The sequence below is a fragment of the Staurois parvus genome, unplaced genomic scaffold (genome assembly GCF_062004578.1).
Source record: "Staurois parvus isolate SC_StPar_1 unplaced genomic scaffold, SC_StPar_1.0 ptg000283l, whole genome shotgun sequence".
Taxonomy (NCBI): domain Eukaryota; kingdom Metazoa; phylum Chordata; class Amphibia; order Anura; family Ranidae; genus Staurois; species Staurois parvus.
The window spans coordinates 7,346,324-7,369,784 of record NW_028318079.1 but is presented as its reverse complement, the minus strand read 5'-3'; the positions used below and the strand labels follow the sequence as shown (position 1 = coordinate 7,369,784).

The 23,461-nt window shown below is 43.2% G+C and overlaps 1 protein-coding gene across 1 annotated transcript; it reads left to right on the top strand.

Moving 5' to 3' along the window:
* The first annotated feature begins 519 nt into the window (after positions 1 to 519).
* Positions 520 to 19,436, top strand: JAGN1 (jagunal vesicle mediated transporter 1). The gene is made up of 3 exons (XM_089682066.1): positions 520 to 646; positions 6,101 to 6,204; positions 18,705 to 19,436. Exons 2-3 carry the CDS (start codon positions 6,116 to 6,118, stop codon positions 19,165 to 19,167), a joined length of 552 nt encoding a protein of 183 aa, XP_089538192.1. The 5' UTR covers positions 520 to 646; positions 6,101 to 6,115; the 3' UTR covers positions 19,168 to 19,436.
* Positions 19,437 to 23,461: the final 4,025 nt, after the last annotated feature.

The following is a 23,461-nucleotide window of genomic DNA, read 5'->3' as shown; positions in this document are numbered from 1 at the left end:
TAGTGGTTTCCGAGGTTGGGAACGGGCGTATCTTGGAGATGTTGCAGAGGTGAAGTCTACAAGATTTGGACAGTGATTGGATTTGGGGCTGAAAGGACAGATGGGAGTCCAGGATTACACCTAGTACCCTGGCATGAGGGGAGGGACTGATGGTTGTGTTATTGATCTTGATGGAGAAGTCAGGGGAGGGGGTATGGGCTGGGGGGGAATACTAAGAGCTCAGTTTTGGAAAGATTGAGTTTGAGGAAGTGAAGTGACATCCATGCCGATATGTACTATATATATATATGTAAAGCGCTGCATAAATTGATGGCGCTATATAAGTACCTGTAATAAATAAATACTCATGCATGAGCTGTGCTATCAATATATCAACTGCACAGCCACTGCTCTTCTCATACAGAACACCCCAAAATATGGAGCCACGGCTGCCTGAGTGACCACAAACCTCACCATGTCCTCATAGGACACTACAGCCAACCACAACTTCGAGGACCCCACCAGCATCACTCACTAAGCCCCCTCCCACTACTCTCCCAGATGCTTACTACCACTTCCGGGAGAAGCAAGATGGCGCCGCCCAGAAACCGGAAGTAGTCATGGTGCAACGCTGAGCGAGCCATTATTCGGCTGTGAAAATTGGGAGGTGAGTCTGGGGAAACACTCACCTCGTGGAGAATGCGGGGGCGTTCAGCAGCGGAATGGGAGGGTGATATTGGTGGTGTGATAGGCAGGGGGTAGCGGAGGTCACATGGCATGGTTGTCTATGGGGAGCCTGGCTGCAGGTAGATTGTGCAGCGCATGGGGTATAGGAGGGGGCAGATTGTGCAGTTTATAGGGGGGGCGAGGGGCGGATTGTGCAGTTTATGGGGGGTGAGGGGCAGATTGTGCAGCGGATGGGGTACAGGAGGGGGTAGATTGTGCAGTTTATGGGGGGTACAGGGGGTGAGGGGCAGATCGTGCAGCGGATAAGGGGCACAGGGGGTGAGGGGCAGATCGTGCAGCGGATAAGGGGTACAGGGGGGTGAGGGGCAGATTGTGCAGCGGATAGGGGGTACAGGGGGGTGAGGGGCAGATTGTGCAGTGGATGGGGGGTACAGGGGGGTGAGGGGCAGATTGTGCAGCGGATGGGGGGCACAGGGGGGTGAGGGGCAGATTGTGCAGCGGATGGGGGGGGTGAGGGGCAGATTGTGCAGCGGATGGGGGGGTACAGGGGAGCCATATGGTGGAGGTGAAGCTGGCCAGAGTAATTTTTAAGAGAACCTGTCACCCCCTGCTACCCTTCACCCTATTGCGCATTTGATGCATTGGTGGCATTCAGTATATATGGTGCCCAAATGCACCTCGCCAATTGATTACACTGCGGTGACGCACTAATGTGCTTTGGGTTTTTGGTCTGGCGTGGTGCGTTGGGCAGCCCATTCAAATGACTGAGCCGCTCCTAATGCAACACACGTTCTTGCATGACACAATGCATGCACTATTAACCACATGCTCTACTGAGGATTACCCTTCCTGACCTGACCGTTTTTTGTGTTATGGAGTTGTGATACTATGACAATTGCACGGTCATGCAACGCTGCACCCAAATGAAATTTGTCCTTTTTTCCCTACAAATAGAGCTTTTTTTTGGTGGTATTTGATAGGCTCTACGTTTTGTGCAATTTATGCGCTTAGAACACCTGAAGGTGTTCTTTGGATTTTGGGCCTCTCTATGTAGCTAGGCTGGGACGTCTCACAAAAAGTAGGAAAAACTTGGGTTTTTTTCAAAATGTATGGTATTTTTTCATTTATATAGCAAAATCAGTGCTGATTCAATACCAGAAAAAGAAATCTGTCTCAAAAAAAGATACAACTTTAACCCCTTGCCCTCCAGAGGATTTACCCCCCCCTTCCTGACCAGGCCATTTTTTGCATTACGGCACTGTGTTACTTTAGCTGACAATTGCACGGTCATGCAACGCCGCACCCAAATTAGATTTTTTTTTCCCACAAATAGAGCTTTCTTTCTTTGGTATTTGATTGCCTGTGCGGTTTTTTTGCACTATAAGGAAAAAAAAATTGAAAAAAAAACTTTTTTTTTACTTTTTTTTTGCTATTTTTTATTTATTTTTTGCTATTAAATATGTCCAGTAAAAAAAAATTCAAAAATCAAATTTCGGCATACATTTAGGCCAAAATGTATTCTGCTACATGTCTTTGCTAAAATAAAAAAAAATCCAAATACGTGTAAATTAATTGGTTTACATGAAAGTTATAGCGTTTACAAATGGATATATATATATATATATATATATATATATATATATGGGCCTTCTTTTTTTTTTTTTTTTTACACTAGTAATGGCGTTGATGAGCGACTTATAGCGGGACTGCGTCGGGCATTCTGACACTGGGGGGGAACTAACTTGGTGTCACTGACATCCCCAGTGACACCAGTACAGTGATCAGTGGTAATAAAAAGCCTAATGGTAATAAAAAGCCCACTGTACTAATGGCACTGGGTAGGAAGGGGTTACCATCTGGGGAGATCAGAGGGTTGACTGTGGGCTGTTTTACATTTTTACATAGGGGGGCTGTGTGTGTGCTTCACTGTAAGCCCAGTGCTTTGCATGGCTGTGCTATGCAGAGCCATGCAAAGAAGTGTGCAGGAGCTGACAGTGAGGAGAACTGTTTTGTTTACGAACAGTTCTTCACCCCCCCCCTCATGTTGGAGATCCCTGGCAATCACCAGCCAGGACCCGGTGATTGACAGCCACGGCTGTGAATGGCGGCGCAGGTAGGGTGCACGCCCCCTACCTGGAAATGCAAAATCACGTATATATACGTGATTTTGCGCACAGCTGCCTCCCTATTACAGTATTTCTGCTATGGGGCGGAGTTAATGCTGTCAATTTGCATACAGTGTTGCATGAAGGAGTAATTGTCATTCAAAGTGTGACAGCGCTGTTATCTAAAAATGGGAGTGGTTAAAGCTGAACATCGCTCAGTCAACAATGACTATTTTTAATCTTTACACGGCTACTATTAGTAAATTGGATATTTTATCATATTTACTTGTTTTATTTTTTTTTTTCAGCTACTTCCTGGTTTCCAGGCCTAGGCAAATGAACATGACATGCATCCCAGGAGTCTTCACAAGGGGTTTTCTCAGCTAAGCACACCCTCCTGCATGCATGCCTGTGTAGCGGCAAGATGAGTCCCCCCATGAAGATGTCTCCCTGACGCATCTGCGCATGTCACGGTTTTCGGCAGAAGTAGCCGATCGCCATCCATAGCACAGAACTGCCACAGTTAACCCCTTTTAGGCTGCACCGCTGAGTACACGCATCGCTGAAGCTGAGACCGCAGATCAATAGCCGACGCTCCCGCAAGATGGATAGAAGCATCATGGAAAGGAGAGGGCAGATAAAGTAGCTCTGTGATCGCTTGATCGTCTCTGAAACCGTGACATGCGCAGATGCATCAGGGAGACACATCTTCATGGGGGGACTCATCTTGCCGCTACACCCTGATCTAAGTGCAGATGAAATTCAGGAAGTAAATGCTCTATGAATTGTCTGCCCTTACTCAAGATGGCCACGGCCAGAAATAAGGGGGGTGTTTTTCCAAGTGATTGCACAGCAAAAAAAAAAAAAAGCATGGAGACATGGATGGATGGGGGAGTTTGCTTTGAATATTGAAAGTGAATTAAATGGCGTGTTTGGTTTGTGGTGCTCAGAGTAGTGTAGTTTTGCTTTAACCACTTCCAGTCCGGACACTTTCACCCCCTTCCTGACCAGGGCAATTTTCAGCTTTCAGCACTATCACACTTTGAATGACAATTGCGCGGTCATGCAACACTACCCAAATGAATTTTTTACCATTTTTTTGAGACAGATAAAGCTTTATTTTGGTGGTATTTATTCACCGCTGGGATTTTTAATTTTTTTGCTATGTAAATGAAATGTCCAAAAATTTTGAAAAAAGTGTTTTTGTTTTATAAAATTTTGCAAACAAATATTTCATCATAAATTTTGGCCAAAATGTATTCCGTTTATCTTTTTAGTAAAAAAAAAAAAATCCAAATTAGTTTATAACCACAAATTATAATTTTTAAACATTTTTTTTTTTACATTTTTATTTTTTTTTAAATATTTTTTTTATATTTTTAATTTCTTTTTTTTACATACTGTCACCCTAGCATTACAGTGTCACCATGGTGTCACTGTACTACTTGTGGGGGGGGGGGGGGGGTCATGAAGATTTTTTTTTTTTTTTTTTTTTTTTTTTACACTGATTGCTTTTACACCTATATAGGATGTAAAAGCAATCATTTCTCTTTCTCTCTGTGTGCATTCTTGCACTCATTGAGAAGTACTGAGTGAGCTGTGATTGGTCACAGCTTGTCACATGGTACAAGGCTGTTGTGAATAGCCTTGTACCATGTGACCTATGTGATCATTCACAGATTTCACACGTAGTAAGCAATGATGTCAGAAGTGACATCTTGCTTACTACTTTGCATGTGATCACTGATTGGTCAATCAGTGACCACATGATCGGGACCTCGTACAGAGGTCCCGTCCGACGATCAGTGTTTCACTGTGTCCGGAGGACACAGCGGGCACCGGATTGCGGTGCTGCGCACTCCCAGGGAGCGCGCACAAGCAGGGTGCGGGGAGGCGGTTTGTAAACGGCCACTCGACCCTGCACTGCCACCGTCCGGCCGTTTATATGCAACAGCCGGTCGGGAAGTGGTTAAAATAAGGGCTCCCCAGATACTGCCTCCTTCTACATGAATGAGTAAGGACTGCTTCACAGACTAGCTTTCAATAGGTATAGGTCACACCACATTGCACTTTTCCAGCTCATTTCCTGGTTAGAGGACATCCAGCATCATCTTGTTTTTTTTGTTTTTTGTTTTTTTTTCTCCACAGCCTTACTGGCTATCCCTTTCTGAATTTCAGTTATGGGGTCTCAGTGCAGCATGTGGGTGTTACCTAGGAAGATCTGCATGCAAATTACACCTGTCTAGAAATGCACACTCCTCCAGACTGACCTCTACCCCACAAGACATTTTGATATTTGCATAACTCCTCCCATGAGCTGGCCCACTGTGTACATCAGGACTGAGGGATTTTGAGAGCACTACTGAGGCAGGGTGCTGTGATGTTTTCAGGTGCCCTGCTGTCACTTCCTATCAGCCATGATCTGCCTGAGTTGCTTAGAGAAGCACAGAGATGTAGTGGTTATGGTTACTGGGTTTACTATGTATGTAGTAAAAATGGAAAGGCTTTATTTAACAATTTCATAAGCATAGTGATGAGGGGGACCAGGGATGTCAAAATAAACATCAGCTTTGAAGAAGGATAGCAGAAACGGTGAAGTGGCGAGCGACCAGATATGGTTATTGCACCACATCCCTTAAAGTTGCAAATATTCAAGATGGGACTTTCAGGGTGCATGAACATGAATACTAAACATATGAAAAAGTTATTTAATTTTTATTTCATATTTTCATGTGTTATTTTACAAAAATACAAAATAAAAATGATATAACTTTTTAATATGTTTGGTATGCATGTTCATGCACCCTGAAAGTCCCATCTTCTCTATTGAATATTTGAAGAAGGATATTCATGTGATCATTTAAACCTATAGCTAAATTTCTAACAGGAAAATAAATTTAATCTCCAAACACGGAAAGGTTTCTTCACAGTAAGAGCTGTGAAAATGTGGAATAGACTCCCTCAAGAGTTATTTCTGGCCAGCTCAGTGGATTGCTTTAAAAAAAAGTCCTGGATTCTTTCTTGGATGCACAGAATATAACTGGATATAACATTTATAGGTAAAGTTGATCCAGGGAATATCTGATTGCCTCTCGGGGGATCAGGAAGGAATTCTTTCCCCTGCAGGAGAATATTGGATCGTGCTTTGCTGGGTTTTTTTTCCTTCCTCTGGATCACCTGTGGGTGTAGGATTATAACTTTTTTTTTTTTATGGTTGAACTGGATGGACTTTTGTCTTTTTTTCAGCCAGGCTAACTATGTAACACATTCCACATACAACCACAGCAGTTGGATACATAACCCATTATGTATTCCCATCTCTCTTGTAGGTGTTAGACTGAATTATGTCTTCACGAGCAGGACCTCGAGCCACCGGCACAGATGGAAGTGACTTCCAGCATCGAGAGAGAGTGGCTAATCATTACCAGATGAGGTATGAGGGTAACCACCATGTTCAGGTCACACAGCAGGAGTATTACAGCTGTGCTCAAAACTTTCCATACCCTGGCAGAAATAATGAAATGTTGGCATTGCTATAGAAAATATGACTGATCATGCCAAAAATCTGTCTTTTATTTAACCGCCTCCCACCCGCCATATAGTACAATGACTGGCGCAAGGCGGTTCTCTTGTTTTGGGAGGACGTCATATGACGTCCTCCCATTCTAACCGTGCGTGCGCAGCTCCGGGAGTGCGCGGCGATCGGCGGTGCGCTGTGTCCCTTGGGCACAGCAGATTACCGATCAACGGAAAGAGCCGAAGATGTCGGCTCGGTCATGTGATCAGCTGTGTCCAATCACAGCTGATCACATGTAAACAGGGAAATGCTGGTTATCAGCATTTCTCTCCTCACGAGCTGTCACGCTGAAAGAGGAGAGGAGAGCCGAGCCGGTAATCGGCACCCCTTAGAGGGGACGTGTACACTGATCATCAGAGCACTGATGATCAATGTGCCCTGATGATCAGTGTAGCCCCAGCAGTGCCAGTTCTCAGTGCTCATCCATGCCACCTGCAGTGCCACATCAATGCCACATATCCGTGCCTACCAGTGCACATCAATGTCACATATCAGTGCCCATCTGAGCTGCCTTTCAGTGCCACCTATCAGTGCTGCCAGTCAGGGCCACCTATCAGTGCTGCCAGTCAGGGCCACCTATCAGTGCCTGTCAGTTCTGCCTATCAGTGCCATATGAGTGCTGCCTTTCAGTGCCCATCAGTGATGGCTGTCAATTTCCATCACTGCCACCTACCAGTGCCTCCTCATCAGTGCCCATCACTGCAGCCCCATTAGCGCTCATCCGTGAAGGAGAAAAATTTACAAAATTTTAAAACAAAAACTAAGAAACTTTTTTTTTTTTCAAAATTGTCAGTGGTTTCTGGTTTGCTTAAGAAAAAAAAACAGTTGATTACCACCAAAATAAAGCTCTATCTGTCACAAAAAAATGATAAAAATTTCATATGGGTACAGTGTTGCATGACCGCGCAATTGTCATTCAAAGTGTGACAGCGCTGAAAGCTGGAAATTGGCCTGGGCAGGAAGGGAGTATAAGTGCCCGGTAGGCGAGGGGTTAAGGATAGTGATCATATAAAGCCATTTATTATCACATAGTTCTTTGGCTCCTTTTTAAATCCTAATTATGTTAGAAATCACCCCAATAGCCCTGATCAAAAGTTTACATTTTCAATAACAATGCCAAAATTTAACGATTTCTGCCAGGGTATGCAAACTTTTCAGCACAGCTGTAACTCTGCCAGGATTATATTACAATACAGCATGTCACTAACGTCTTCAGTAATTTTTTAAACCCTAACAATGATCTGTGTTCAATCACTGCCAAAAAAAAGACCATGTTTTGATCCTGCCAGAAATCCAGTGAGCTCAAAATTGCCTGCACTTCTATGTTTCTTTTGGAACTAAAAGGTTTAGGTCACATGAATAAAAAATGACCATTGTATGCAAATTTCATATGCATGTCACCATCCGGATGGTGACACGCCTGAGAAATGCATATGAAATTTGAAGTATATACCCAAGGTGCGATTGGAAGGCGTAGGATCCTGTCCCTATCTTGGCAATTGATCGCTATCTGATACCACAGGATAAATCTTACATGCGTTTTTTTGACGCACTTTTGGTGAGTGCGCAATTTTTACCTCAGATTCACCGTGTGATACACAGAATCTCATCCCACGCACCTACTAGGATCTATTGGATCCCCACGTTTGACCTATTTTGGGACTTGTTCATCTCACTTAACCTCACCGCAGTGTGATTTGACATTTGCACTTTATTATATGTTATATATGCCATTTTACTATTAGAGCGCTGCACCTTATATATGGTTTTAGATATATATATATGTTTATGTACTTTATTGGAAGGTTCTCTCTTGGTTACCTTTTGGTGTTCTAGCCGCTTTGAGTTCTCCGGATAGCGCTCGCATATTATCTTTTTATTACATATGGGGGCATGTGTCAGTGATCCATCGGCTGCACAGCTGCTGGATCGCTTCCATCTGACAGCTCACAGTACACATTCGTGGCTAATGTAGCAAAATAATGATTGTTTTGGCAAATAACTGCCATTATAGGACAGTAAGTTGAGACTGTGTTATGGACCAGTGCTGTGCTGGGACAATGTCACTTAGCACCCAAATGCCCCCCCTCCCAACTACTGCTCAGGCTTACAGGTTCTATACAATGATTGTATGAACACTGACTGCTGAAGTCTTCAAACCTCTTGGGACAGCCTCCAGCTATATTCCGCACAAAATACCATAACTAACAGTTCAGAAGAATGCATTCATTGTCATACCTGTGGAAATTTCACTAGCAAGTAGAGTTAGTAATTAGGAGAAAACAGGCTGTTCATACCTGTCTAAAGGTTGAGTAATTTGTATCTGAGACCTTTAGAAGGATCTGACTTGTGCCAGGAGCAAAGATTTACGGCTTACGTGTAGGAAAGTACATTATTGAAGAAGAACCTGAAACTACTTAAAATTCAGTGTGTTGTTTTATCTACTTGCCCTCCAGAGGATTTACACCCCTTCCGGACCCGGTAATTTTTTTGTGATACGGCGCTGCATTACTTTAACTGACAATTGCGCGGTCATGCAACGCTGCACCCAAATTACATTTATATCCTTTTTTCCCACCAATGGAGCTTTCTTTCGATGGTATTTGATCGCCTGTGCGTTTTTTGCTTTTGTTGGGGTTTTTTGCGCTATAAACAAAAAAAAAAAACTAACAATTTTGAAAACGAAAAAAAAAAACTATTTTTTATTTTTTGCTATTCAACATGTCCAGTAAAAAAATTAAAATTAAATTTTGTCATAAATTTAGGCCAAAATGTATTCTGCTCCGTGTCTTTGCTAAAAAAAAAAAAAAGTCCCAATACGTGTAAATTAATTGGTTTACGTGAAAGTTATAGCATCTGCAAATGGCGGGATATATACTGGGATTTTGTATTTATCTATTTATACTAGTAATGGCGTCAATCAGTGACTTATAGAGGGACTGCGGCGGGCATTCTGACACTGGGGGGGAAGCTTACTAACTGTCACTGACATCCCCAGTGACACTAATACAGTGATCAGTGCTAATGACACTGGCCAGGAAGGGGTTAACATCTGGGGCAATCAAAGGGTTAACTGTGTGGTGTGTGTTTTTTACTGTGTCCTGTGCTTTACTGTGTAAGCACGCTGTTTTGTATTGCTCTGCTATAAAGTTGCTACAAAGCAGCGTGCTGGAGCTGATGGCAGAGATCTATATTATTTACATACAGACCTCTCCCCCATCAGTGATACTTGGCAGTCGCCAGGTGCTGGCGGGGAATCACTGGCTGGGACCCAGTGATTGACAGCTGAAGCTGCCAATAGTGGCGTGGGTAGGGCACGCCCCTCCTACCCGGAAGTACACAATCACACACATATATATATATATATATATATATATATATATATATATATATATATATATATATATATATATATATATATATATATATATATATATATATATATATATATATATATATATATATATATATATAAATGTGATTTTGCACAGCCCTGTAGCTCTGCTATAGGGTGGTTGGGAAGCGGTTAAAGACATTTTAGCTATTAGTAGATGTTGGAGTGTTACGGCACCTATTAACCTGAACCTTCTGAACCCTGGTAATGATACTTCTACACCCAGGTTTCCCAGGTCTCCTGGAATTATTATAGGGAGGCCGCACTTTTTTTTTTTTTTTTTTTTCCTTTTTCCTTTTTTTTTTTTTTTTTTTTTTTTTTTTTAAATTGGAAATTTTTCGTTTTAAAAGTAGTTTCATGTACTACAGAGTAGGCAGTGTAACCAGTGTTAATTTCATTGCCGAAAATATTTTTGTCATCATTTTCATCAGCGGCATGTTTTCAGTGACAAAAACTAAACGAAAATCAATTCCAATTTTCTTCAATGAATGAAAACAACAAAAATGTAAGGGAGGGATGTTTACCCATCGAACTTCCACTTTTTTTCGAAGCTCCACCTATAAAGCCTGTGTTTCTCCTCCCAGCAAGCGAGGTAGTATTATTTAGCACCGTGTGTATTACAGGCCTCCTCAAACCAACCGTAAAGCAGAAGTTCTGCTGTAAGCCCTTGTCCCCTGCTCCCCATTAAGGATTGGCACCTTTGGGGAGCGGCGGGGGGGGTGTCGTGTACCCGAATTTGACAGGTACCTGCAGCCTCTTCCGCTGCGATCACCTAGGCGATCGGAAGTGGAAGTTGCCCTCCTACCCTCCCTCCCTGTAATCTTCTGGGACGCGTGACAGGTCCCAGAAGACTATCGGGCCATTCACATTGTGCAGTGTTTCTCGCGCATGCGCAGTGAGCACCCAGCTGTGATGCCGACGCCAGGGAGAGAAGACGGTCGGTGAAACCAGCGGTGGTGAGGACACCGCGGGAGAGAAAACGGCTGGTGAAACCAGCGGTGGTGAGGACCCCGCTGGACCGAGGGACAGGTAAGTGTCAGCAGCTACAGTTTTTAATACCATAAATAATATGTTATTAGATTTTTACTACAGGAGTATATAGTGAGCTTGGAAATTCTAGAAGGATGAGTTCACTTTAAAAAAAAAAAAAAAAAAAAAAGCATTTTTTAATAGGTAAAAAAATGTGCTTTTAATATTTCTTTATTTTTTCAGTGCCTGTAAAACATTCAACCAGCAGATCACTGGTGCCATGCAGGTCTCCTGCAAACTGTCCGTGTAATCTGTGCTCATACCTTGTATGAGCAGATAGTTATACACTGACAGGAAGACCCATTGAATTACCACAGAGATCAACAGAGTTGTGGTAGTTCATTGAGAACTACAAAGTGACACCTGTAAAGGATGACAGTATTTGTAGTTGATTCGTTCACAGAACTCTGAATGAATGATGTGGGCGGATCCCCACGCGTCTATACTGTTTTCAAAAAGTGACAGCTATTACGTGGAATTTCTCCCCATACTGCTGTCACAGGGAGAGGGAGGATCGGGCAGCGGCTGCAGCAGTGGGAACATGTTACATGTTGTTCCACCCTAAAAACAGATGGAACATGTAACAGGTTCCCAAAGTTGAACTTCTCCTTTAACACTGAGTGTAACACAGAACAAATCTAATTGGACTAGTATAGACTATTTCTGGACAGAGTAGTTAGGGCACTTGCACATGGGTGGCCGGGGAGCAGTAAAAACAGGTTGTCGAGCCACATTTTCTTCACCCCTGCTGTATATATGTTGTGGCCGCGATGCTTTGCTTTGTGGTCATCACATTTTTAACTCACGGAACCACTTGTCAAACTCACCCTTTGAGTTCAAGGGGGGGGCACCACAACCGCAAGCCAAACACTTGGCTCACAGTTACAGCACGATCCCTCAATGTAAAATTGGTGTGTGATAATTAACCATTTCAATACCGGGCAATTTTACACCTTCCTGCACAGGCCAGTTTTCACGTTTCAGCGCTCTCACACTTTGAATGACAATTGCGCGGTCATACAACATTGTACCCAAACTAAAATTTTATAATTTGCTTCACACAACTAGAGCTTTCTTTTGGTGGTGTTTAATCACCGCTGGGGTTTTTATTTTTTGCTAAATTAACACAAAAAACCCAAAATTTTGAAAAAAAAACACGTTTTTCTTTGTTTCTGTTATAAAAGTTTACAAACAAATAATTGTTCTTCATAAATTTAGGCCGAGATGTATTCTGCTACATGTCTTTGGTGAAAATAACCCAAATTAGGATGTATTTTTTAGTTTGTAGGAAAGTTATAGTTCACAAACTATGGTATAGATCTGAATATTGATCAATCCTGAAGTACTGACAGCCAATCTAATTTCTTGAGGTCCAAGAATATCAGAATAGTACAGATATCCCCCGAATGACCCCTTTTGCAGAGTAGACAGTCCGACGTACTTCATAAGAGGAATGGCGAGTTTTTTGAAGTTGTGTTTTTTTTTGTCATAATTTTTTGGAAAATTAAAAAATTAAAAAAATTATTTTCACTATTTTTTTTTACATACTGTCAGCAGTGCAGTACAGCGTCATCATATAACTGGCATGGCGGTGAACAGGGACACTGACTGGTGACAGTATGAAAAAAATTTTTTTTAAGATTTTTTTTTCATATTTTACTATGACCAAAGTAGTACAATGTTTCCATAGTAACATTGTACTACTTTGGGGAAGTAATCAGTATTTTTTTTTTTTTTACACAATTTGCTTATAGCAAAGAATTACTTTGCTATAAGCAAGCATTTACCTGAATGAAATCGATTCATTCAGGTTTTTTTTTTTTTTTTTTGTGCTTAGCTGTGATTTGGCCACAGCTAATCACATGACATGTGCATGTGATCGCTGTGACCATTTACAGCTAGACACTAGTATACAATGGATGGCATGAATGAAGCCATCCATTGTATACAACTGTCATGTGATATGCTGTGATTGGTCACAGCAGGTCACATGGTACCGGCAACGGGGGCCGGTACTCAGATCTGTCATCGGCCGTGTCCGAGGTACACGGCCGTTGACAGATTGCGCTGCTGCGCGGCTCTTCAACCGCGCGAACTGCGCATGTGGACGCCAAATGGCGTATACCCTGGAAGGCTACAGCATTTTTGTGGCCGCCAAACGGCTATAGGCCGGGCGGCTAATGGTTAAAGAAAAAAAAAAAAGTAATAACCGGCATCAGGAGGCAGCAGTAGTGCCTCCTGAATGCCTTTCAGCTGATGCTATACTACCCTCTAAAAAGTGATCCACAATTCGCTTTTCACGCACTTTCTCCTGTGTTGGCTTCCAGATGATGGCAGCTGTGGGCAAGGTCTTCCAGATGACAGCCATGGGCAATGCCTGTACAATAGGTATTGGTGTGTCTGGTACCTGTGACGTAGGGCAGGGCAGCAGCACGGAAATACAGTGTGTAAATGGTTGGCACGCTGTAACAGGAAGTGCCCAAACAAGGACCTTTGTGGCAGGATCTTCAGGTATTGTATAAATAAAGCTGCAGATTAAAATGACTAAAACAACAGATTGTGGAAACATTACAATTTTAGATATGCATTTTTGTGATTGGGTTTGTATCCACTTTTAATGGCTTTCCTATTATCTAACACTTTTGAGTATTTTTTTTTTTTTATCTTTCCTTTAGCAGTTAGTCTGGCTGTAAACATACTTTCTACCATGTGGTGGCACTGCTGTCTTCTTGTCAGTTGTCCCCATGCACCCTTATCACACTAAAACTTTATTTGTCACGGATGGTTTGCATAACTGTTTTTATTTAAACACAGCCCAGGGTAACAGAGCAGCTCCCTGTTTTATGCAAACACGCCTTTGTATGCGATCATAAAATTTTTGTTTTGGGGAGAAAGGCGATGGCCATAAACAGTTGTTGGCAAAAGAGTCTTTAACTAGAAAACTTTATGGGGACATTGTACCAGGCCTATTATTCATACTCAGTCAAACCTTTAAAGGAAAATATCCACTTCTATCCGCATTTTCCACCACCCCTCTGCCACAGTTTGCAGAATTGTTTTTTTTCCTGCCAATACTGATTGGTGGATATCTTGCTGCACTTTTCTCATATGTTGTGCAAGGGTCCATGCCAAAAGAATTAGGCCCATGGATGGTTGCGCCCATGCCATATCAATTCCAGCATATTTTCCAGCCTGGAAGGTTGACATGGTGGGTGCAGTCTCCCATAGACATGAATGGTTGTGCACATCCATACTCAGGCGTACATGTAAATATGAGTTCAACGTAGAGGTGTGTGCAAAAGAAATAGAAAATGTTCAATTTATTGCTTATGCCCGTATCTAAGCGTAGCCAAATACCAGAGTACAGCTGTGCACAGCCGTTCATGTCTATGGGCAACTGTACGCAGAATTGGGGCTTCCCAGGCAGGGAAAATATTCCAGAGTTTGGGTTGCACAGGCTCAGATGTGTGTGCAAGGGACCTTATTTAAAGGAGACGTAGGGCCAAAACTCTGTTGGCCTTCCTTCAGCTGTGGGTCACGGGTGTACTCCACTCTGCACCTGTGACCCATTTTCAGCCAACAGTGGGCAAAATACCACTGTCAACTGATGTCACTCAGACAATCCAGGCTCAGGATCGATCCTGACTTTAATGTGAGGATCCGTCTGGATGCCTGGACAGGAAGCTGGCTCAGCTTTTCAGCATGCCGCTGGGAGACTGAGCCATCTACTCCTGCACCCTCCACAGCCTGATGCTCTAGTGAGCTATGGAGGGGCAGAGCAGAGAGCCGGTGACTGATAGACTGAGAACTGAGTGATCAGCATTCTTTGATCACTCAGTTCTTGATGTTAGAGGCAGCTAGGTGAGTATACTTTTTTTTTTCATTTCCAAAACTTCTCTTTTAATAGGAAGCTCTCACAATGTATTGCTTCAGTAGCACTTGCAAATGATCATCATCTGAAAGCCATTGTCCACAGCTGTCATCATCTGGAAGCCAACACAGGAGCAAGTGTGTGAAAAGTGAATGGTGGATCGCTTTTCTGAGGGTGACAGGCATTCAGGAGGCACTACTGCTGCCTCTTGATGCCTGTTTTCTTTTACTTTTTTTTTTTTTTTTTTAATTGCCACACATCAATTTTACATTGTCGGGTCGTGCTGTAACTGTGAGCCAAGTGGTTGTTTTTTTTTTTTTTTTGTTTTGGTTTTTTTTTGGTTTTGGATAGAGTGTGGAGGGTTAGAGCCTCTGCTAGGTTATTTGTACTTGCTGGGAGCTCCCCACCTCCTGTCTCAGTGGTAGCATTGTCATCCAAACTGGCAGTGATAGAAAATCTCCAAGGGGGACACTGGGAAATAAAAAGCTGTTGTGGGTTCTATAGCTGAGTATACATGTATCAGAATTCGACTGATTCAGCAGCACGTATTTACCTCTGTCTGTTCAACAGAAGCTGATCTAACGATCTGCTTCTGTTGAATGATCCTGCTGGAAAACCGGCATTCAATCAGAGCTTGCAGCCAATGGCTGCAATGCTGATGTGTCTATTTTGACAGAGGAATGGGGGTCCCGCTGTTAGAATACAATAGCGTGTTGTTGCAGGGATCTGTGAGTTTTTTTACGTTCAACAAAAAAAAAAATGTGTGTGTATAACTGACTTATCTTTTTTCTACCCTTGGAGATTTTGCTTCACATGTCGTCACAGTGTCTCCCCACAGTGGGCCCCAAAGAACAGTAAAAACTAGGACAGGTTTTGACTCCTCTTCGCTGTACCTAATTTTAAAACAAAGGTTTTGGCTAGTGATACTTGTTTGTTCTGCAAAACTGCCTTCAGGAAGGTTTCCGCGCATTGTGGAAAAATGCAGACATGCTGCATTTTTCTGCGTTGCACTAGAGCTCGCCTAAAGTCACCATCCATGTTCAGCAATGTATGAAATGTCACTTTGACATTTCAGTAAAGCTCAAAGAAAGAAAGTGTTACCAGTATCTTGCATTGTAATAACACAAGGCACCACCAGCACACAACGGACACCAGCCCTCATGCCAAAACAGATATTTTTAGCATTCAAATATTGTGAATTGGCTCTCCTCCATGTTATAAAGGTTGTGAAAGGCTGCTTTAGAAACCTTTTACCTTTTTTTTTTTTTAACCTCTTGGCACTGGCCGAATTCAAATGTGTGACCACCCAGCGTCTGGGCCTAGACGCTGAGCAGCCGCACATTTGCGTTCTATTAAAAAAATATATATATATGTGTTGAGAGTGCGCGCCCTGCGTTCTCCCAGCACACACGTTCGGTACTCACAGAAAGATCTCCTCTTTCGATTGGGACCTTTCCCGATCATGTGACTGCCGTGACAGCAAATCACGGCGGATACATGACCCTAAAACCCCGCCTCCTGGCTTCTGGAACCCTTAAAGGGCCAGGGCCAAGGGGTTAATGTGTTTGTAAAGGTGTATTTTTTTTCTTTTTTTGTAATTAAAACATCAAACTCGTCATACCTGCTCTGTGTAATGGTTTTGCACAGAGCAGCCCTAAACCTCCTCTTCTTGGGTCCCCCAGTGGCGCTCCTGGCTCCTTCCCTCTCTGAGTGTCCCCATAGCAAGCCATTTTCTATGGGGGAACTTGTGTGCTCACTCCTGAGCTGACTGTGTGTGTGTCTATGGACACACAGTGTGGCTCAGTCCAACCACCCACTCTTTACTCGGTTGTTGTGATTGGCATTGGCCTGCTGTTGTTTCTGAGCCAATGAGGATGTAGAGAGCTGGGAGAGTTGCTGCTCTTGTGCACATCACTGAACCGAGATAGGGCTCAGGTACGTATAAGGGGGGCTGGGCGGGAAGCTGCATACTGAAGGATTTTTTTACCTTCATGTAAAGAATGCATGAAGGTAAAAACACTTTTAGCCTTTACAACCACTTTATAACAAAAAGGGAAAAAAAATGACGAGAAAAATAATGCATAATCAGTCAGTTGAGAAATCTTTTTAATTTTAGTTTGCAGAACGTTGCTAGCTACTATATGTATGTATTTTGATTCTTCTTCAGGTGTTCGCAAATTGCTCACAAAACAGTCCTCCTGGAAAAGGTTCTTTGGAAATCCGCGAGGCCTTTTCTAGTCATTGAAGCGGAGTTACCATATTAAATTGCTGCGCCCTGCGCTTCCCTGGCTCTCTGTGCCCCCAACATTAGTAGGTATCTGCAGAGAGGCGAAGACGTAAACTGTCTTGTTAGCTGCCTCCTCCATGGCGTCATGTGACCTCAGCAACTACTATTTGTAATAAAAAAAAAAAAAAAAAAAAAAAGAAAACCCCCATCAAAGTAAAAAGTTCCTCCGGCTCTTTTTTAATCCATCTTTTTAGCACGTCTGCAATGAACAAAATGTGAAACATGCAAACTAGTTTCATAAAGAGAAGACTTAAATATAACCTGCCACCTTTGGGCGTATGCATCTAAATATTCAGCCTTTAAAGTTGAACTCCAGGTTTGTTTGTTTTTTTCCTCCAGCTCTGACCAATGTACGTATGCATATTTCATACCTGAGGAGCCCTTTTTGAAGTGGAAATCACTGTAGTAGTCACTACAGTGATCCCCACAGTCTTCGAAGTCCTGAGCCGAGCAGCTTCCCTTCTACATAGTGATCAGAGGAGTTCGCTTCATCAGCAGTGCAGCCATTCACAGAATGCCTTCTGTTTTTATTAATGAACACAAGGCTGCCAAGTTTCTGTGGTAGTGAGCCCACCAAGGCCCCTGATGGTGGGGATGGACTTTAAATCAGAGTTCTGAAACCCCCCCACCCTAAAAACAGGTGGAACATGTAACATGTTCCCAAAGGTGAACTTTAAATAAAGATTACTTAAAAAAGAAAGAATAAAAAAAAAGTTTTTTTGCTATACTATCCTTCAATCCAGAGCTATCACTCCCCAACAGTAATATTCTTCCTCCTCTAGATGTCCTTAGTCTTCCTGGTTGAATGACAGCCAACACCATTCAAACTTCTTACTCTGAGCTTGGACTGTCATTAACCTGCCCCAGCCATTGACTGGACAGTGCAGGAGAAGCAGCACAGCGATAAGCTTGCCTATCTGTCATTTTTTTTTCTCCTCCTATAAGCATAGTCCTTGTCAGTAAATGAACTGATTGTTTTCTTGTGCTGCTTCTTCCTCTTGGTCTGAGATCTGCTGTACATTGGCTGCAAGAGGCTTATCCCAGGTCAGATTCAAGTACTTGTGCTGTTTATGTAAAATAATGTATTAATGACTACAGGACTGCATTTATCTGCCTGGAGTTTAAATATGAAATGCTCATGTGCATTGGCGTCCGGAGGCAGGTGTGGGGGGTGCGCCCCGCACCAGGTGACACCTACTGCACAGGGTGACACTAGACCTGCTTCACGAAAAGGTAAGTTGTAAAGCAAGACGATGATCCCCGTAGGATGGAACCGATCAATCCTGTGGGGATCATCGGCTTTCTCTACAACTTACATTTTTGTAGAGCGGGTCCGGTGTCACCCCATATAGGTTGCATGCCGACGATCCCCGCAGGATGGATTGGATCTGCGGATTGGGGAGCATAATGGATCGGACTCCAATCCATTATGCTCAGTCTGCAGATCCGAACCATCCTGCGGGGATCGTCGGCATGCAACCTATACAGGGTGACACCGGTCCCGCTCCACGAAAAGGTAAATTGTAAAGAAAGCCGACGATCCCCGCAGGGTGGATCGGATCTGCGGATTGGGGAGCATAATGGATCGGAGTCCGATCCATTACGCTCAATCCGTAGATCCGATCCACCCTGCGGGGATCATCGGAGGGGGTGTCACCAAGTGTTATCGCACCAGTTGACACCAACCCTAGGGACGCCCATGCTCATGTGTATGAGAATTGACCAGATTGTCTCACTCTTGTCATCTCTGATAGATTGTGTCTCTTCCTTTTCAGTGTGTCTCTGAAGAATGAAATTAAGAAGCTGACCTACGCCCACATCCTCATTTGGTTCCTAATGGCCTCTCAGATCACCGTGGCCCATCTGAAGTTGGTGTCACACAACTTGGTGGCCATGCCGTACCAGTGGGAGTACCCGTACATGCTCAGCATCATCCCATCGCTATTTGGCTTGTTCTCCTTTCCACGTAATAACATCAGCTATCTGGTCATCTCCATGATCAGCTCCGGGCTCTTCTCCATCGCACCCCTCATCTACGGCAGCATGGAGATGTTCCCCATGGCCCAGCAGCTCTATCGACATGGCAAGGCCTACCGATTCATCTTCGGCTTCTCCGCCGTGTCTGTCCTATATTTGGTAATGGTGGTGGCTGTGCAGGTTCACGGCTGGCAGATCTATTACAGCAAGAAGTTGCTGGACTCTTGGTTCACCAGCACTCAGGAGAAGAAGAAAAAGTAGCCAGAGAGGGTGCGTGAAGGGACAGTAGGGAGACACCTGACTCTGCTGAGATGCATGATGTCGCTCGTACATGAATGGTCCAAGCCAAGGGGGGACATGCTTTAAGGAGGCCTCGTAAAATTTGCATTCACTTCTGCCAAGCCTGCACAGTGCGGACTCTGACGTCCATAAAGGGAATCATTTGTGTTTGTGCCGCCATCTGTCTGTGAGCTTTCCGTGTCCTTTTAAAAGAATGTACATGATAAAATAAATTATCTTCTTCTATGAAACATCCGTGATGACACTTGTACACAAATGTTATATGTTGATGCAATAATGTGCCATGTTTGTGTTCCAGCCCTCAGATCATTACGTTTCCTGGAGGAGGTGAGGGCTGTGTGATGCTGTAATTGCATCGTCACTTACAGCTTTTTCAGAATGGATTAGTCAATACAAATTCTTCATTAATACTTAGTGTAAGTTCACCTTTTCACAGAAAATGAAAAAGTAAGCTAACACCCTACACCCTCTCTACCCTGCTGCACTTACCTTGGTGGGTGATTAGCTGTCATTGCCCACACAGCCGATGCAGCAGTCTATGGATTTTGAAGGCCCCGTTTTTCTTCCCTGTCCTTGATGCTGCTTGGACAAATCAGAGAAATTTTGATTGATCAGAGTTGTCGTGTGCCAGCATTAGATCAACCGGAATCACTCTGATCCATACCAGAAGCCCCAAGGCAAAACAGAGCAAGAAGAGCAGAGCTTTTACATCCGTGGACCGCTGCACTGGCTGTATGGGCACTGACAATGAATCCCGCGGAGGTAAGTACAGCGAGGACCTGGGTGGGTGTATGGTGTTAGGTTACCTTATAAATTTTTTTGTGAAAAGGTGAACTTGCATTTTAAAACATACTATAACGGGATACACAGAAGCTAAGATCTGCTACGCATATCACAAACAGGCGCTTAACCTCCTTAGCGGTATTCCCGAGTGTAGCTCGGGGTAACATTTCAGTACCAAGAGCGGTAACCCCGAGCTACACTCGGGAATACCATGCAGCACTGCTCCGGCATTTGTTCTTCACTTACCTTACCCTGTGCTCCCGCGATGTGTCCCCTGCAGCGTCCCCGGCCATCTCCTCCGGCCGATGCCGGCATCCGGCTTCTGTGTCCTGTCCCTGTGACGTCGGGACGTACGGGCGCCGCCGCCGCGGGCGGGAAATTTAAAAATTTTAAAAAATTTCTTTTTTTTTTTACATTTTACATAGTAAAACATTGCTGTCTCAACCAATTTCACATACATTTTGTCCCTAGTGCTTTGTCCGGCGCCCTGCCTGCATTTTGTCTGTTCTTTCTGCCTGGAAACTGAGAAATGTCCATGGCGTCCAAAAAGTGTCCCTTTAGGTCAAAAGCGGTTTAGATCAGCTAGAGAACAGCGATAGTAAATCAGAACCACTTGCAGAATTGAGTGATAATGATTCGTGGGGGAAATTCGTCATCAGACACTGAAAATGATTTTGCGACTTTGCTCAGCAAGGTACGAACTTGGCGCTATATTTCAAATTTCAGTGTTTTTGGTTTGATTATATTATTGAATTAAATTTTTTATTATTATATTATTTTTATGATTATTTATTAAATTATAATTTATGATTTTGTGTTTCAAATTTTATCATACCCGGGATGTTTACTAGACTCTTGTTCAGACAGATTTCAGTGAGTTTTTCCTAAAAATTACAGGCCTACAATTAAAAAAATACATATTTCCATGCAAAAAAATGGTACCGCTTTCAGCACCAAAAATCTGAAATAATCATACCGCCAGGGAGGTTAAATAGTATATGGACTTGAGAATATGTAAACCCAACATTTCATATTCCTGATATGTCCCTACTGTACCATGTACTTGTATGAAAACGTATCCTGTTCTCTTTGGATTGCTTCCATTGTGTGAAATCCCTAATGATCCTGCCAGTCCCTATGCTCCCCTAGGCATGAGACCACAGCGTGGTCAGTTTTCTAGCTATGCTGAGAACTCAGTCTACTCTCCTCCTCCAATCAGACCTCCTTCACATCTATTCACTGGGAAGACCATTGTGACACATGCATTACCTGGCTGTCCTGGCTTCTTTTAAATACTAGTCTGCCAAAGGGCATCTTGAGTATAATAAACCCGTTCATTTTTTTTGAGTCTTGATGAATGGGGATCTTATGGTCCCAAAACGTCAGCTTGTTCAATTAAGCTTCGGCAATAAAACCTGGAAGCAGATTGGTTATATGCAGAGCTGCACCACTTTTACTAAATCTCCCCCATGGATTCTCAATATGGATGACCCCGTTTCCCAGGGACCCACCTTGTTTTGTATTGAGCTGCCGAACCAGAACCAGTGGGCTCAAGTGATTACTCCACTTACCTAATAAAAGATCATTTCCAGCACCTCTTTTCCACCATTTCTTTGACAAACTTTCTTTAGGTATATTGGCATGATCTGACTTGGTATTTACAGAACAAGAGCAGGTAAGAATCTTAGGTAGAAATCCTTGCAGTAGCTGACCAGAGTGTTTTTTGTTTTTTCTCCGCAAAACTGGAATTTCACTTTAAATGAGTCCATCATTGAGCTGCTGCAGCTAGGCAGATAATATTTATTGTTGAGTGGAGCCAGCCAGGCTTTAGAAGATCATTGAATAGACCTGGCTCAGATCCAGAGGTTCAAACACTGCTCTGCACATGATGTGGGCTTTCTATAAACACTTTTTATAAACATTTTGATGTTCTGACTGAATAACAAGTTTGAAGCTGAACACATAAATAGAGTTCAATGCGCAGAACTGAACAATTGCACATCCTATTTTAAAGTGACGTATGTTAAAGTGGTTGTATACCTAAAGCATGAAATATGAACAAAGCATATCCCTCTATAGAGTGTACTTGTCTCTATTATGAGCACTAAGTGCCATTTCTGTCTGCTGCTCCATTCCTCTGCTATCAGCATGAATCCCTTCTGACAAGTTTTCCTGACACCAAGAGAAAAATGGTGACAGGGGAGGGACTTCCAGCAGACTGATAGCCTCAGCTGTGTTCCTGTCTGAAGGGGGGTGTGTCTCTTCCCTCCAGTCAACTCTCAGAGCTCTCTTTGCTGAGCTCTAGAGTGTAATGTCAGCTCTCCGCCCCATTTTCTGAACTCTCAGACAAGCTTTATATAAATTCAGCACTTAGAACTTCTGTGCAGAAGAGGGCTGCACACAGACAGTTATAACGTATGTAGGAGGATTTGGGAAGAGGGGGTGTCTGCGATGTGATTTGGAATGCTGCAGTCATGGACACCCCCTCATCCACAGAGAGTATTGCTGAGTGGGAGGTGTGTGTTTTCCTGTGCCCCGCCCCCAGACCAGTGCCTGTATAAATTATGTGCAGTCAAACAGTTTGGCAGGAGCCAGTCATTGAACACAAGTGAAACTAAACTCTGGTTTACAAAAGGTTCAAGAATGTATTTTTTTCTTTAAATAAAGTCCCTCCAAATCTCCAAACTTCTTTTTTTTGCGCCTTCCTGTTAGAGGGTGGCTACGTTCGTTCTCCATGGTCCCACTGTATGTAGGAACGTAGCCACCCTCTCTTGCACAGACCCGAGATGGACTATAGGATCTGTAGGGTTTATAGAGCAGTGTACATGACCACAACTAACGGTCACTGCTTGTTGCAAACAAATATATCCATACTCAAACCTTGTATTTCTTAATTATACCAAACTTTACATTGGTGTGAAGCCAGCCTTAAAGGTGTGGTTTTTAATTTGGCCCATTACTTCCTGTTCCTATCTGTCTTACAAACATGAACATTTTTTTAAGCCTGCCTAGTTTTTCAGTAAATTATCTGATTATATGATAGGTCTGTTCCGTTATATATGGGTGTGACAGACTAGGAGTCTCCTGGTATGTCAATCATGAGGTTATGTCATGCTGGATGGGACAGATTAGGAGTCTCCTAACCTATCATTCACGGTAATATGTCATGGACGATGGGGCGTACTAGTCTCTGGACTTTCAATCGTGGTTGAGACAGATTCGAGGTCTCCTGATCTGTCAGTCATGGTGTTGGGTCATATTGCGTGGGACTGAAAAGGATTTCCCTGACCTGTCAATCATGGTATTATGTCATTGTGGGTCAGGGTATACTAGAAGTCTCTTGGCCTTTCAATCATGGTGTTATATCATGGTGGGCTGAACAGAAAAGAAGTCTCCTGGACTGTCAATCATGGTGTTATGGTGTATGGGGCAGATCAGGAGACTCCTGGCTAGGTAATCATGGTGTTATGTT

Excerpts from the sequence above, each read along its gene's own strand:
- JAGN1 (XM_089682066.1), top strand. The coding sequence starts at position 6,116 with ATGTCTTCACGAGCAGGACCTCGAGCCACCGGCACAGATGGAAGTGAC. Across the intron at positions 6,205-18,704 it reads GCTAATCATTACCAGATGAG|TGTGTCTCTGAAGAATGAAA; the intron begins GTATGAGGGTAA and ends CTTCCTTTTCAG.